Source organism: Gavialis gangeticus, unplaced genomic scaffold (assembly GCF_001723915.1).
Source record: "Gavialis gangeticus isolate Ggan-Ray unplaced genomic scaffold, GavGan_comp1, whole genome shotgun sequence".
Lineage (NCBI taxonomy): Eukaryota > Metazoa > Chordata > Crocodylia > Gavialidae > Gavialis > Gavialis gangeticus.
In genome coordinates, this window is record NW_017728991.1 from 13638966 (window position 1) to 13652757 (window position 13792).

General features: G+C 50.2%; 1 protein-coding gene across 2 annotated transcripts in view; it reads left to right on the forward strand.

Moving 5' to 3' along the window:
• The first annotated feature begins 4425 nt into the window (after positions 1-4425).
• The window catches only part of HEATR9 (HEAT repeat containing 9), a 17341-nt gene continuing 7974 nt past the window's right edge, over positions 4426-13792 (forward strand). The window contains exons 1-7 of one of the 2 annotated variants that reach the window (XM_019517704.1): positions 4426-4708; positions 8084-8133; positions 9616-9782; positions 11191-11311; positions 11577-11633; positions 11905-11961; positions 12256-12316. In XM_019517704.1, the coding sequence (XP_019373249.1) occupies positions 9766-9782; positions 11191-11311; positions 11577-11633; positions 11905-11961; positions 12256-12316 (313 nt within the window). In that variant the 5' untranslated portion in view covers positions 4426-4708; positions 8084-8133; positions 9616-9765. The remainder of the gene's footprint in view (positions 4709-8083; positions 8134-9615; positions 9783-11190; positions 11312-11576; positions 11634-11904; positions 11962-12255; positions 12317-13792) is intronic. The other variant, XM_019517695.1, reaches the window with a different exon arrangement.

Below are 13792 nucleotides of genomic sequence, written 5' to 3' on the forward strand. Positions count from 1 at the left end.
GCGCATGCGCCGCGGGGGGCGGGGCCAGTGGCCGTCACCGGCCGGGGGCGGGGCCTCCCCTGCCCCTGCCCCTGCCCCGGGTGTGGGTAGCCGGGTCTGCAGAAATTTGCAATTAAAGACTTTTTGTTGCAAAAATCTAGTTGGTCTCATGCAAGCGATGGCCTTCCTCCTGCTCCCCATTCCTCCTCCTCCTCCCCGGGCCTGGTCCTGCCCCAGAGCCCCCGTGCAGGGGATGGAGCCCCTGCCCCGTGGGCGCCCCCGAGCTCCTTGTGGCACAGGTCCCCCCCTCGAGCCGGGCGCAGGGAGGTGCCAGTCGGGCTTGATGCCCCCCCGTAAGCTCTCCCCGAAGGGACGAGCCTAACCCTAACCCGAACCCCAAGGGCCTGCCCGGCGCCTTTCTCAGCGCTCGGGAGACCCCCGCGAGAGCGAGAGTGTCGCTGAAACCCAGGACGAGGCCCCCCAACCCTGTGTAGGCCTGCAGTGGGGTGCCATCCTGCTGCAGGATGGCAGCCTCCTGCTTCCCGCGCCATCCCGCCCTTCGGGGCCCTCGGCAAGAGAGAGACGTAGGCCTGGGCTGGAGGCTCCTAACTCAGCACCGCGATGCTCAGCCTGGGGCATCGTGGGCGGCCGCCTGATCCTATGAAGGGTGTGAGGAGAGGTGTAAGGAGATTATCGGATAAGCGAAGGAGATAAATGCAGGTTCAGGCTTCTCGCCGCCTCAACAAGCCTCCGCCCAGCGCCTCTGCAAGGAGGGAAGCGCGGTAGCATATAACTTGGTCATTGAAATCAGGGACCGCAAAAGTTACGGAGATGCCTCAAGGCCAGTGAAAGGTGCCTTGAGTCCAAAAAAGCTGAGAACAGCTGCTGTGGCATCAGTACGTGCATCCTTTGCGGTCTATCGATTACCCTGTCCAGCGCGGTGGGGTTCGCTGTCGACACAGAGTCTTCCCGGGGGGGCACCGGAGCTCCCGCAGTGACCTGGCTGGCAGCCGGATCGCGTCCCTCTGAATGCCTGAGACGTCCGAGTTTCCCCTCGTCTCCAGGGCTGTCTTTAACTGGGGCAATAGGATAGAGGCGTCTCTTACAAATGTGAGATGTCTCATGGAGACACATGGCTAAAAAGACAAGCACTCACCTCCATTATGGCCTGTGTTAGATATGACAACAGAATCTGTCCAGTACAACCACTGCTACTAACTCTGGCACTATAACATTGCTCATAATATCAGCGATACATGTGCCAAGTCTCCTCATTATAAAGGGACAGGCCCTCCAATTTGAGGTAACATAGGCTCCCAGCCTGTCTCTCCCCAAGAGGGCTTTGTCAAACTACATCCCACCCCAGCTTCATCTACATTGCTTTTAAAATCTCTTAACTGTAGGAACTCAGCCCCTGCAGATACAGACGGGTGACTTAGAAGCAGAAGGCTCCCGACAACCTTGACCCAGCTGCTCAGTTTCCCTCTGGGTGGTAAGAATGGAAATTAAATATTTAGCAACTCACTGCTCTCAAGTGTTTGAAGCAGAAGTGGCGTGCAGTTGTGAGACGACAGTGAGAGGAAAGTGGATTTGAGCTCATCCACAAAGGGCCAGGTCTCCACTCGGCACAAATTCCCTGGCTCCTCATTTCTGCTTCTTGCTGGCATGAGCTGCCTGGAGTAACAGCTCTTTGAACTTTCCTCTTTACTGTAAGCTCGACATGAGACAAGGGCAGCGCTCCATGAGAAGAGGGGAGCACGGACTAGCCTCGGCCACTTGGCGCCCCACTCCTTTCGCAGCAGGCTGTCTCTTCTGCTTTTGTACTTGAAACACTGCAAATTACATCTGAAATGATCCGTGATTGGGATAAAAAGCCCAGAGAGTACCGTGACTTGTCAAAGAGGAGAAAAAAATCTCAAGGCTGAATCATCCCCATTGCTTTCATACACAGCAAGGATGAAATGGGCCTGGATAATGGCCAAGACTGACTAGGTGGCTTGTAACAGGTGGAGGGAAGCCTGAGCTGCTGCAACAACTTCTCCTGAGCGGCACGCCTCTGGGAGCCATAAGGGTTCAGAGGGGACATGGCCAAGAAGATGTGGGTTGGACTGTCCTAAGCAGTATCCTCCCCCTGCTCTCTTAAGGCAGGACCTGTGGGGTGCTCCATCTGCCACTGGTCTTGGTAGCATTTACTTACTTGTGAACCTACTCCACCTCTTCCACAGTCTTGGAGAGGGGAAAGTCAAAGCTGGTGGTATGCAGGGTGGCAGAATGCAAAATTCACTTCCTAAAGGAGCCATGTTACAGAAGGAAAATAGGCAGTAGCTCACAACGGCAGGGCCTTGGCATGGATATCCTGGCCCCCCACACCGGTGGGTCAAGAACTAGGGGATATTGCTGCAGATCCTGTGACATGGAGGGGCACTCTGTCCTGCACTGGGGTGATGCTCTAGTGACTGTGGTCTGGATGGATCATTTGTGGGGCAATATTCCCAGGTTCTGTTTCTTGAGTGAAAATTCACAGAACTTTCCTCCTCATTTTAGGCAACCTCTGTTCACTGATGGGTTATGCTTGGCCTGGCCTTATGGCCCGAACCACATTTCCGCATGACAGCCTGAACACTATGGCAACAAACACATCAGAAATACTTAAACAGCAAGGCATACAGAAACTTCCACCTTGGTTCCTGACACTGGCGTTTACTTTTGTCTTCCCAGAGAGCAGAGGAGCACGGGGCCCATGGAGTGTGCACCAGGCGACTGGGGAAAGATGTTCAGGGTGGAGACAAGAATAGCTTTGCAGCAGGAAAACTGTTTTGAGCAAGTTAGTGAGTTTTTTGCCACATGCACGGTGTTAACTCAGTCTTGGGTTTTGCAGGAGGTGCGTACAACCAGGAGCAGCAGTTCCCTGAACATCTCAAGCAGCCATGAAGACAGTCTAGGACTGAGATTTGGCCCCTCATGGGCTTGCCAGACAAATTAATTCTGTGAGAGGGACAATCCAAAGCCTTAGAGACATTTAGAGACTCCCATGAGTTCAGCCTGCCCTCCTGGACATCAGAAGTTTACCTAGGCCAGGAGGCGAGATACATCCGGTAGAACATAGACACGTCTTGTACCGCTGCATCTTTACTGTTAAGTCTACACGTTTTGAGAAGGATGTTTTCCATTGCAGCAGTCTCCACTGCTTGCAGCCCTCCAAGGGCAGAGCTGCTAAGAGGTCCATCTTCGTAGACAAGCTGAGCAATCCTGGTTAGGGCACAAGGATCTGTAGCCTTTAGCCAGGTTTGGGAGCAGGAGAGTCGTGGGACTCCAGGCCAGAGAGATGAAGCCTTGAAAGGGGTCATAGGCTTATGGCTTGTCTCTCTATGTCAGTCCGCTGCCTTCTTGCCCTTGCTACAGTCTCACAATGATCTCAACATCCAGAATATCCTCCAGAGTCCCAATGCTTCTCCATTGACTCAGCCCTGGGCAGCACACTCTGCACCCCCTTCAGACCCCAGTGAGGAGCCGGAGTCCCTTCGGACTCTAGACTGGAAGGACAAGGCGTTGCTGGTTCTCCAGCTCTTATGTAGGCCCTGCTGTGGGTGGAGCTGGCGGTGGGTGTTTCCATAAGGGCCATCCACCTAGTGCTACCTAAACCCTAAATCATGGGGAAAGTGGTACCTTTGAAAGAGGGGACAGAGGTGCAGCTAGCCCTAAGTCAGGTTCAGGTGTTGAAAACAGGGGAACTGTGTATCTGAAAACCAAGTCCCATCTGAAACCCTGGTCCCAGCTCTGGACGCTGAACATTCAGAGTTTCTGGCCCATAGTGAGACATCAGAGAAAGCCCATGCTAAGCAAAGATCAAACCCTCCCTGTGGCTTTGGGTTTATTTTCAGAGCTTTTCTTTTTGGTTGTAGCTAAAATTACGTACAACAACAACGCCTCTGGTCACAGTCCCTCCATGCAATTTAACAGCCTTTAAGCAGCAAACAAGGCTGCATGAAACCCGTGTACAGCTTTTATGTTGCCAGCACTCCCTGGCCACTGTCCTGATTAGCAAACTCCTACGGCTGTGCTCCTAAGAGCAGCTCAGTGCTTTTCACAGGATCTGATCCTTGGCAGGCTTGGCTGACCCTGATTTATTCAGAGGCATGTAGAAAGCTGGGATTTCACCCCTAAATCTCTCTACCACTGTCTGGCACGGTGGGTTCTTTCCAAGGGAAACTCGGGGAGGGGTGTGTTGATCATTGCTGTAGAGTAATGCGTTACATGGACAAACTTGTGCTGCCTGTCACCAATGCCAGCTGATTTATAGCTGTGTTTCTTACAAGAATGTCTCCCCCTCTCCCTGCTTTCCCACAATGGGCTGTCTTCCAAGAATAATGCATAGGGACAAGCCCAGACAAGCTTGCTTTTACAATAATTGTGTCAAACAAAGGCGCTTGTCTCCAAGAGCCTCAATGGAAGAGAGCCAGAATGTGCGTGGGTGGGGAAGAAATTGTCCAGCCCAGGGAGGACGTGGGTGCTGCTAAAAGGACCCTCTGCAATGAAGTGTTTCAAGGGGAGAGGGGAAGATCAGACAGTACAAAGCACCGATCAACCTAAGTTGCTCTGGGAGATGAGATGCAATGTATGATGAGTCACCTCAGAAATCGAGTGGGGTTCTGACTGGGAGGGAGCTTGGATGAAAGCACAGAGACATTCGGGGACATCTCCTCGGTCCTGCCCCCAAGGCCAAGACCGAGTGAGTATAAAATACTGACATAAGCAGAATTTGAACACCTGCTTTGCATGGCATGAGCAAGGACAAAAGGTGCAAAGCTGCAGGGAATTAGGCCCCACTTCCACATCCCAGAGCAAGGAGGCGATTTCTGGTCTGACTGCCAATAATGACTTTAGCAAGTTCAAAGGAGCTTGATGCTGGAGACTGTTTTGTATCTCGCACATGAATCAGTGAACTGATTTTACAGTTGAGGCTTTAGTCAGACATTGATTGTAATTGCCTTAAAAGCCATCAGAAATAACTAGGCTACTTCTCTGGCGTCGAGTTTTACAATGAAAGGTTACATTTATTCTCCCATGACTCCATCTGTGAAAGAGCGATGGCTGCATGGTCCCAGGTGGTGGATAACTGGCTGGGAGGCTGGCCAAGCTTAAGATATCCAAATGCAGCTAAAAGCATGTTCCCTCCATGTAGCTGGCATGTTCACAGGGCCTGAGTTCCTCATGTCGTACAGAGAGAGGTATTGATTTTTTCATGGACGGGTATGAAAGTCTCCTGTGTCACTTCCTGCGTCCCGTATGCATGTATCAATGGATGTGTGGCCAAGGGGAGGAGGCGAGAAGAAATGCTAACGGTCTGATTTTTTTTTCAGTGACAGTTTCTTGCATTGTCTTTCAAATTTAGTCGCAGAGCCCTGCCTGGCTGTTCTTGGACTTGGTTTAGAAGTAGTTTGTAATAAATATCCATGTTGCAATTAGCTGGTGTCTGTGTGCCCCTGTGGTCTGCTGGATGGAACGAGAACTTGTCAACCATGTCCCGTACCCGGTGCTTCTAACAGAGAGTCCCTTTTAGGTCAAGTGGTCCAGGCTCATGGTTTTGAAGCAGGGGGCTCCAAATTCTGGCTCTGCTGCTCCCATACCATATGACAGAGTTGATTATTTCTGAATGAAAGCTGGGAAGATCAATTCAGCCCAGCTCAATTAATGCATTGCTTAGGATTCAGAGAAATCATGGTTAATCAATGGCACAAAGTGTACATTAGCAAATTCTGGGCTGTTGCCGCAAGCTCAGTAAATATCTTCACACATTTCCTTTTATAGTGGGCTTGTTTATAAGGCATCATCCTATGCAATTAGCTCATTTCATGCACTTATCTCCAAAAGAAAAGTATCCCAAAATAAATTGAGGCATGCAAATTGCTCTTACTATAGCTGTCTGGCATTCTTAAAAGAGGAAGTATAAAAATGTGAAGTATATCAAATTCATGTGATTCTGTAAAGAGGAATAAAAAACCCCATGTTAAATGAATCTACTAAATAGCTGACTAGGCTGAAGTTTAGCTAGTCCTTTAGAGTGGATAACAACTTCACATAGTATTACAGAGGCTGTATCCTGTTAAGCATATGAACTAAAATAGGCAACCCCATTTATAGACTGCACCACCACTGCCCATAAAGATGGCTACATGGCTGCAGGTTTGTTACAACATGAAATACGAATAGGACCAGAACTTGTTCCTGCTTAATTATACCTGATTAGCTGCAGCCTTGTGGCCAACATCAGCCCTTCTATGCTCTGGACACTGGCTCAGCTCAACTTGATTGACTTTGGTTCAAGAGGCAATTTCAGAGCTAGACTGTGTTTCATGAAAAGAAAGCAACACTTTGTGGGGAAGGACGGTTTCTCTCTTGCGCATGTAACACGGCCAACCCTGGGCACAAGTATAGCTTGAGTCTACTTACCAATGTGATGGCTATGGATTTGCTTTGGAAGAAACACGGACACACCTTTGACTCCCTCAACATCCACCACACTTGGGAAACTATAAATAAGCCAGGACTCTCCCTCACAGGAGCAAGGGCTTGTTGGTAGGAAGTCTTGGGGTTTCTGTGCTCACGGCCTGAGCCCAACTTGCAGCAGCAGGACTAGAGCCAAATGCAGCACTCTTTTATTCCCCCATAAAGCAGCTTCCTTGCTCTCTGCTTCAAAGTCTCTTCCCAGGTCTCACCCCCAGGGCAAGCGAGTTGTCACTAGCTTTTGCCTGAGGCTCAGTTTCTTCAAATGGCCACATCTTGTGGCTTGACATCCTGTTTGGGAAGCAGCTTTCCCTTCTGACTGGAGCAGCCTATCTCTGCCATGGTGTGTCTGTTGTCCATAGCTGTGCTGGGCCTACATCTCTGACCCACTCTGCAGCTCTGATTAGACTTACCACGTTCTGGGTATGGTAGGTAGAAGGAGGAACTGAGGCACAGAGAGGTGCTGTGACTTACCCAGAGGCCCACTGCAACTCAGCAGTTAGAGAGGTTTCTGGTCCGGTGCTAAGCCCCTGGGCAATTATGCCTCTAAATCCCGGTACAGCCATAGGATTATACAGAGACCCAGGCTGGCAAATGTCAGAGAGAGCTGTGAAAACATAACCCATATAGTGGGCATCACAGTCCTAGTGAAGCGGTTCCCAATCTTTCTGGTTCCCTAGTGTCACTCTTCCAGTGCAAGCCCGACTCCTACCACAGCATCTCCATGGAGCGTAGAGTCCTTCCTTGTAAGAGCTGTGCCCTCGCTTGGCGTGGTGAACCTTCATGCCAGTACTGGATATCATGCCTCCTTCTTATTTCAAGCCCTCTTTGAACCCCTATTTACTTTGGCTGGGTCTCTCCCTCTCTCTTCTGCCATTACCCATCACGGCTCTTGATTGCATATTGCCTGAAGGAGCCCTGGATGGATGAGAAGTCTAAGCAGAGAGAGGAATGTGACAATGTCATAACCATTACTCCTTATGACATCATGTTATCTCTACCTCCTTGCTTTTAAGTGAATCTCCAGGAGGACCAGGGCTTTCGTTAAAGCATATTTGGCCATTGGTTATAGGGATTGCTCCCATAGAAGTAGCCCATGCTTTCCCGATCAATGCGAGGGATTTCTCCAGGGTTGCTAGATTCTGGATCAGAAATGCATAGCATGAAGATGTCCTTGCAGAGCCTTCAAGATATCAGCAGCTCAGGAGTGGGACCATGCAACCTCATGGCTGAGATGGATGAGCAAAATAGTGAGTTACTGTCTGGGAGGGATGACACCCAAGTTGTTCAGGGATGGATGCTGGGTTTCTTTTGCACAGATTAAAAAAAAAACCAATCACAAGAAATACATTCTCAGTGCCAGGCCTGTGCCAAGAATGGTGAGAAGAGCCAACAAGGTCCTTTATGCACTGGCCTCGCACAATTTGAGTTGCTACTTGATGCAATGTAGACACTTCCCTCCCTTGCTGTAGGGTTAGGGTCATGAGATTGCAGCAGGTGAAGATCTGGAGATCAGGGATCCAGGTGATCACTACTGCTGGGGAAAGAACCTAACATCCACTTTCCGTCCCTCCTCACTGGATATTTTTCCTTTCCTCAGTTGGCAAGGACCAGCAGGAGCTTCCTGTACGAAGGCACTTCTGCCACCAGGTATTGTCCTTGATGCCCTTCAGATCTCAGGTCTGCAGAGAAAGTTCATCCCAGCCACGGCTTTCTTCAAAAACTGAGCACAGAAAGAGTTCTCAGGCTTCCCCTCAGGGTAGATGCCAGAGCAAAAACACCTTTACCAGAAAGAAGAGCAGTGCCCCACCTGGTCTCTTGTCCCCCCTCCCAATGTGATGACACCATTGCTGTGCAGTTTCAGGCAGAGGAACTGAACTTAGCTTCCATTCCTGCTCATGCCATTGACTTGCTGAGTGACCAAAATCCAGTTATTTCGTTGGCTTGTGCCTCAGCCTACCTGTGCCTGGAAAACTATTGTTTCTAAAGCATCGGCACTGCCACAGTATTTGCAGTCTGCAAGCTTCTGTGCCAAGATGCTTACAGGCTGGGTTTAGATTAAACACCAAACAATGGCAAACATGAAGGGCAGGGAAGGGAAAAAGCTAGGACAACAGAGGAGGCAGCTTGGATGTGTGTTTAGGTGTGCACTTTGCTCCTCAGTCTGGGATAAAAACACATGTGATATTCATATCACAGTACATTGTGGATGGTTTATAGGATCATTAGATCCTCAGTGGGTGGAGGGGGCACAGCTTACCCTGAAGTTGAGGAAACTCAGGAGATCAACTTTACTTTGGATCAGGTCTTGCCAAACATACATTGGGTGCATCTCTATGTGCTATTAGAGCTCTGTAAGCTTACTGCGCAGTAAAGTAGTGCACAGTAAGTTTTCCCTGGGAGCGCATCGAAACAGGCTCCTGTTGGGAGTAAATTTGAGATCAGAGCTGAGCTGGGCAGCAGGCAGCTGCCTGGGGGAAAGAATAGATCCTCCACCCTCTGCTGCCCGGGCTGACAGGGAGCAATTTGCTCCTGGTCAGCTGTCTACACGTGCACTACTGTGTAGTAGCAACAGTGCAGTAAATCTACTACCTGTATTTACAGGCAGTAGCCAATTGCTCAGTAGACTAATTTACTGTGCAGTAAGTGCTGCGCCTGTGTAGATGGTGATGCTTTACCGTGCAGTCGATGCGTCTACTGTGCGGTAAAGCACCTTGTGTAAACGCCTCCATTATAACTTAGACTAAGTCTTGAGGGAACAAACTCTGGCCGGAAGGCAGGAGCAGAGGGCCCCATGGGTGAGCTCAGTGCGGAAGGGCTGACCTACAAAATGAGTCTTGATGAAAGATTTGAAGGAGAGTGGAGATGAAGAAGCATAAAATGCCCCCTCTGGAAGGCATTAAGAAAGTTAATTAATGCCTATAAAGTGCTCTTAGAGTCTCACGTGGAAAGACTTTATAAAAGTCTTATTAGAGTTTTCCCTTGGAAGCGCTGGTGTGTAGCTACAGATATAGCAATATCAAACCTGCCCAGGGTCTGCTGTGTTTTGTCCCTATCATTCCCTTATCGTATAACTTATCAGCCCAGTGATCAACTGCTGAGGTTTTTATGCCATGTTCTCTCCTTCTTCAGAATCCCGACATTTTCCCACTTCCCCCATCAACATGGAGGAAAACTCCCTTCAGGCAAGACCCTCGCCAGCTGTCGATAGTGGAGAAGCCAGTTTTGGTCATCCCCAAGCAGCGCTCTTCATACCTGATAAAGGCTGACCAGATAAAGTTAATGATGCAGAACAAGAAGTAAGGAAAATGACAGCAGGGTTTTGTGCCTTGGGAGTGCTTGGTCTGTGTCTGCTTTTGGCCCTTTGCTCTAGCCCCGTGGTTCTCAATCTTTTTTGTACCAGGACTCATTTGTAAACATTGATGGCCCCTCACTCCCGACCCGCTGCCCCTTGCCCCCAGCGTCCCCCAGTGTGTGGGGCAAGGGGTGGGTGTGTGGGGCAGGGGAGCCCCAAGCAGCCCGTCGCAGGCTGACACTCTGCCAGCCTGCAGTGGAAAAGCCATGGTTTCCCACGTTTTTCTCCTTTCCAGGAGAATCCATTTTTAAAGTTTGTTTGTGACCCTGTCAGATATTTTTGTGACCCACTTTTGGGTCATGACCTACGGGTTGAGACCTCTTTTAGTCTGGGTGCAGTGTGCTCCCCTTGCAGCCATACTGCATAAGTGCATACTTTGCTTGGCTGCCTAATACTTCTGCACTTCCAGTGTGAACCAGCCTGAGACCACAAGGTCTCAGAAGCTGAGGAGGGTTCAGCTGGGTTCAGACTTAGAGGACAGACATCAGGAACTGCTAGGAGCCACAGGAGAGGGTGTAAATCACTCACTCTTAATGACATTGCTGAGGAGCATTCTTTCTTCAGGCAATGCTGAGCCCAAGCTCCGGCTTGCTGTTGGAGGAACTAAAGCGCTGACCACAGCTTCTGAATCTGATGCTGCGGTCCTTAAAGTCCCATGGGATTTCCTGCAGTGGAGGGGGAGTTAAACCCCTGGTTTCAAATGGACCTCAAATGTATTTTTGTAAGATCACTTGAAATGCTTCTATGATTGGAATAAAATCACAGAAGAGAGGGAAAGTCTTTCTGTAAACAAAGCAACAGCCCCTTGCAGCATATACAGCCCAAGTGTCAAGGCACTGGGCAAGTGCATGAGGCACAGAGATGGCTGGGAATGGCAGCTTAATGGTTAAAGCACTAGACTAAGGTTCAAGAGATCAGGGGTTATATTTTAGCTCTGCCACATGTTACCTGTGTGACCTTGGGCAAGTCACTTAACCATTCTCTGCCTTAGTTCCTTACTGGTGAAGTGGTGATAATAAGCTTTCATTTTTTGTCTTGCCTATTTAGGCTGTACTGTCTTTGCAGCAGGTCTCTACAGTGCACATGGGTACAGCACCTGGCACAGCGGGGCCATATATCAGCTCGGGCCTCCAGTCACCGCTGTAATACAAGTGGTTAATCATAATAACCACACACCATGCTCAGGTGTGTGTCAAATGAGAGAGAGCTCAGCACTGAAGAGCAGTCTGTATATCAGGGACATGGATTCTCCAGCTCCCGCGGCTCTGGCACCCAGCTATGAAATTCAGGGTCTGCTAGGTGCATTGTATACTTAGCGCAGAACATAACCTGTGATTTCTGCTCTTACCTAGGGCTAGCTCGCGCATGCTTATCTCAAACTTCCTGAAAGCCTCTCACTGTTTGTACCCACCAAAGATAAAATATGTGGACAAGGATCCTGAGATCAACATGTGGAAGAGGAAAAGGCTGCAGGTCAGAAGCCAAAACTTACTGGGTATAACACAGGGTGCCAGCCAAAAACAAATCCATCTCTCCCTCTTATAGTCCTGGTTCACCAGACCATCCTTACTCTACTCAGCCAGTCTCGACCATTGCAACATGGTGCTAATGACCATGTTGCCCAGGGGGTACATCCACAATCAGACTCTTCTCAAAGAAGGGGGAAAATATTTGCATGAGGGTTGTGACTCTCTCTTGCATTCGTGCATTGGAGCTTACTTGCCTTATGTACCTGCAGGATCTCATCGGGAGCTTGGCTTCTTCTGTGGAGCAAGAGCAAGTCTACGCTGCTCAGGTGCAGTCAGGAATTCTGTTCTTCCTTGGCAGGGGTGTCACTAATCCCAGGCACTCTCCACAAGCCACTCCAGCTGAGTGCCCCAGGAGCCCTGGCTGGGGCATATGCCAACTGCCCTGTCTCTCCAGTGGGGTAGCCAGCCAGGGATGGGCATTGGGACCTTTATGGCTCTCTTGGTGACTGCACTGCCTGTGATCTCTGAGCTGAGTGTCACTGGGGACTGGGTCAGAGGCCTCTACTGATTGTTGTAACCTGGCACATGTCATTTTAGGCCCTAGGCTGCCTGGGAGAAACGAATGAGCTGGTCCTCTCTGCACTGCAGAATGCAGTAGGTATAATCCAAAGATATGGTTGTTCCTCTATAATGGCTTTTGCATTCGGATTTTGGCCTTCATTACATCTTCCCAGGAGATTAATTTAGGGACATGGAAGGCTAATTTAGAAGGGGAGGTGAAAAAACCTCTCTGGGGAGCAAGGGACTGAGTGTGTCAGCTGAAGGGAGAAACAGTAGTAGGGCTGGGAGATTGGGCTTGTTAGAAAAGGGAGAGATCTCAAGATGGACACCAAGGGAGAATTTCAGATAATGCTATACTCTGGCCTGAGGAGGATCTGCTTTTCCCAGCTACAGGTATGCAGGAGTCTGCCTGTGAGGTATGAAGTAACCAGGAGCCTTGTTTTACTGGGTGAGTGATTCCTTCTTCCTAGTAACTTTTCAGTGTCAGGGCAGTGGCTCACAGCTCTCTGACTCCCGGAACAAGCCAGGAGAGAAGGCACTGAGGGCCAGATCCTACCCCAGCTATTAGGTGCCTAAGTGGATTTAGGTACCCAGACATGATCCTGTTCCACCTTGTTTGTGCCCCTGACAATCTATGAATGTTCCCGTTTTCATAACATGCTGTCATCTTGGCCATGAAACTAAGTCACAAAACAGGAGCGAAGAGGAGGAGGACCCACTTGCTTTTGTATTAGCACCTTTTCAAGGACTGGAGCAGGGCCGATTAGGATCACATGGGGCGTGTCCACACATGCAAGCATTTGCACTTGCAGGAGCTCAAATAGAAGCGGTACAAATTTGAGCCAGGGCTTTTTGCCTCAGCACATGTGCCTGGACATGCACTTTGGTGTGGGGAAAATTGTGCCACTTGGGGCAAAATAACCCTGCCTGGCTCCTCCTGGATCTGCAGCCAGGGGGAGCTAGAACTGGGGCCAGCACCTGTGCTGTCCCCATCAGTACAAAAAGCGGCCCTGGCGAGTAGCTCAGGGCTACTTGCTCTCAGAAGCTTCTGGGGCCCGGCCAATTGGTACCTGGAGACACTACCCCCTGTGCCAGCTGGACTGCTGAAGCAGCCCCGCACCCTTTACCCACTGCAGCAGCCTGGCAGTGGGGACTGCTGCCTGGCTGTGACCTGCTGTGCACCTGCCAGACCCGGATGGGGACTGCAGAGCCAGTAGAGGCATCTGCCCCTCTGGGCCAGCAGCCAGTGGGCTAAGGCTGCAGAGTTGGCCTTTGTGCAGCACTACTGGCACGTGTGCCCCCTGCCTGGCCATCTGGGCAGCTATCGCCCAGAAAATGTTCCGGGTGTGGTGGCCTGCTTTGAACTGTCAAAGCATGTCCTCCTGGCCCCAAATGGCCAGAAAGTCAGCCACCTCCAGCTGGGTCCAAGGTGCCAGCTCTGAGCAGGCAGGGTCCTGCCACTGGGTTCCCTAGCAGCAATCCTGGTGATCCCTATTGGAAAACTGAAAAATCTCTGAGCAAAAAATCCCAGTCACTCTGTAAAATACCCCAAAATCCATGTTCCTCCACAATTAAAACAAAATACTAATATATAGAGAGAGGGAGAGAGAGAACGAGACAGAGAGACAGCAATCAGCTGGGCAATGTTTTATTGATATATCTACAGTGTAAAAGCAATTTGGAAAACTACCAGTGTCGCTATCATGATAATAAAGTGAATTCTAAATACCTATATGTTTTGCTGCCCCGCACAGGGGCTACAGCCTCTTCACAGGGGCCAAATGACCCCTGCAGGGGCTACCACCCTCCTGCAGGGCCCACGTGCTTTACCCCTGCTTGCTCCCCAGCCCCCTGATAGCTGCCCTGCCTGGCCTCATCCCCTACTGGCTTCTGCAACCCAGCCCCCCCAATAGCTGCCCCCCCC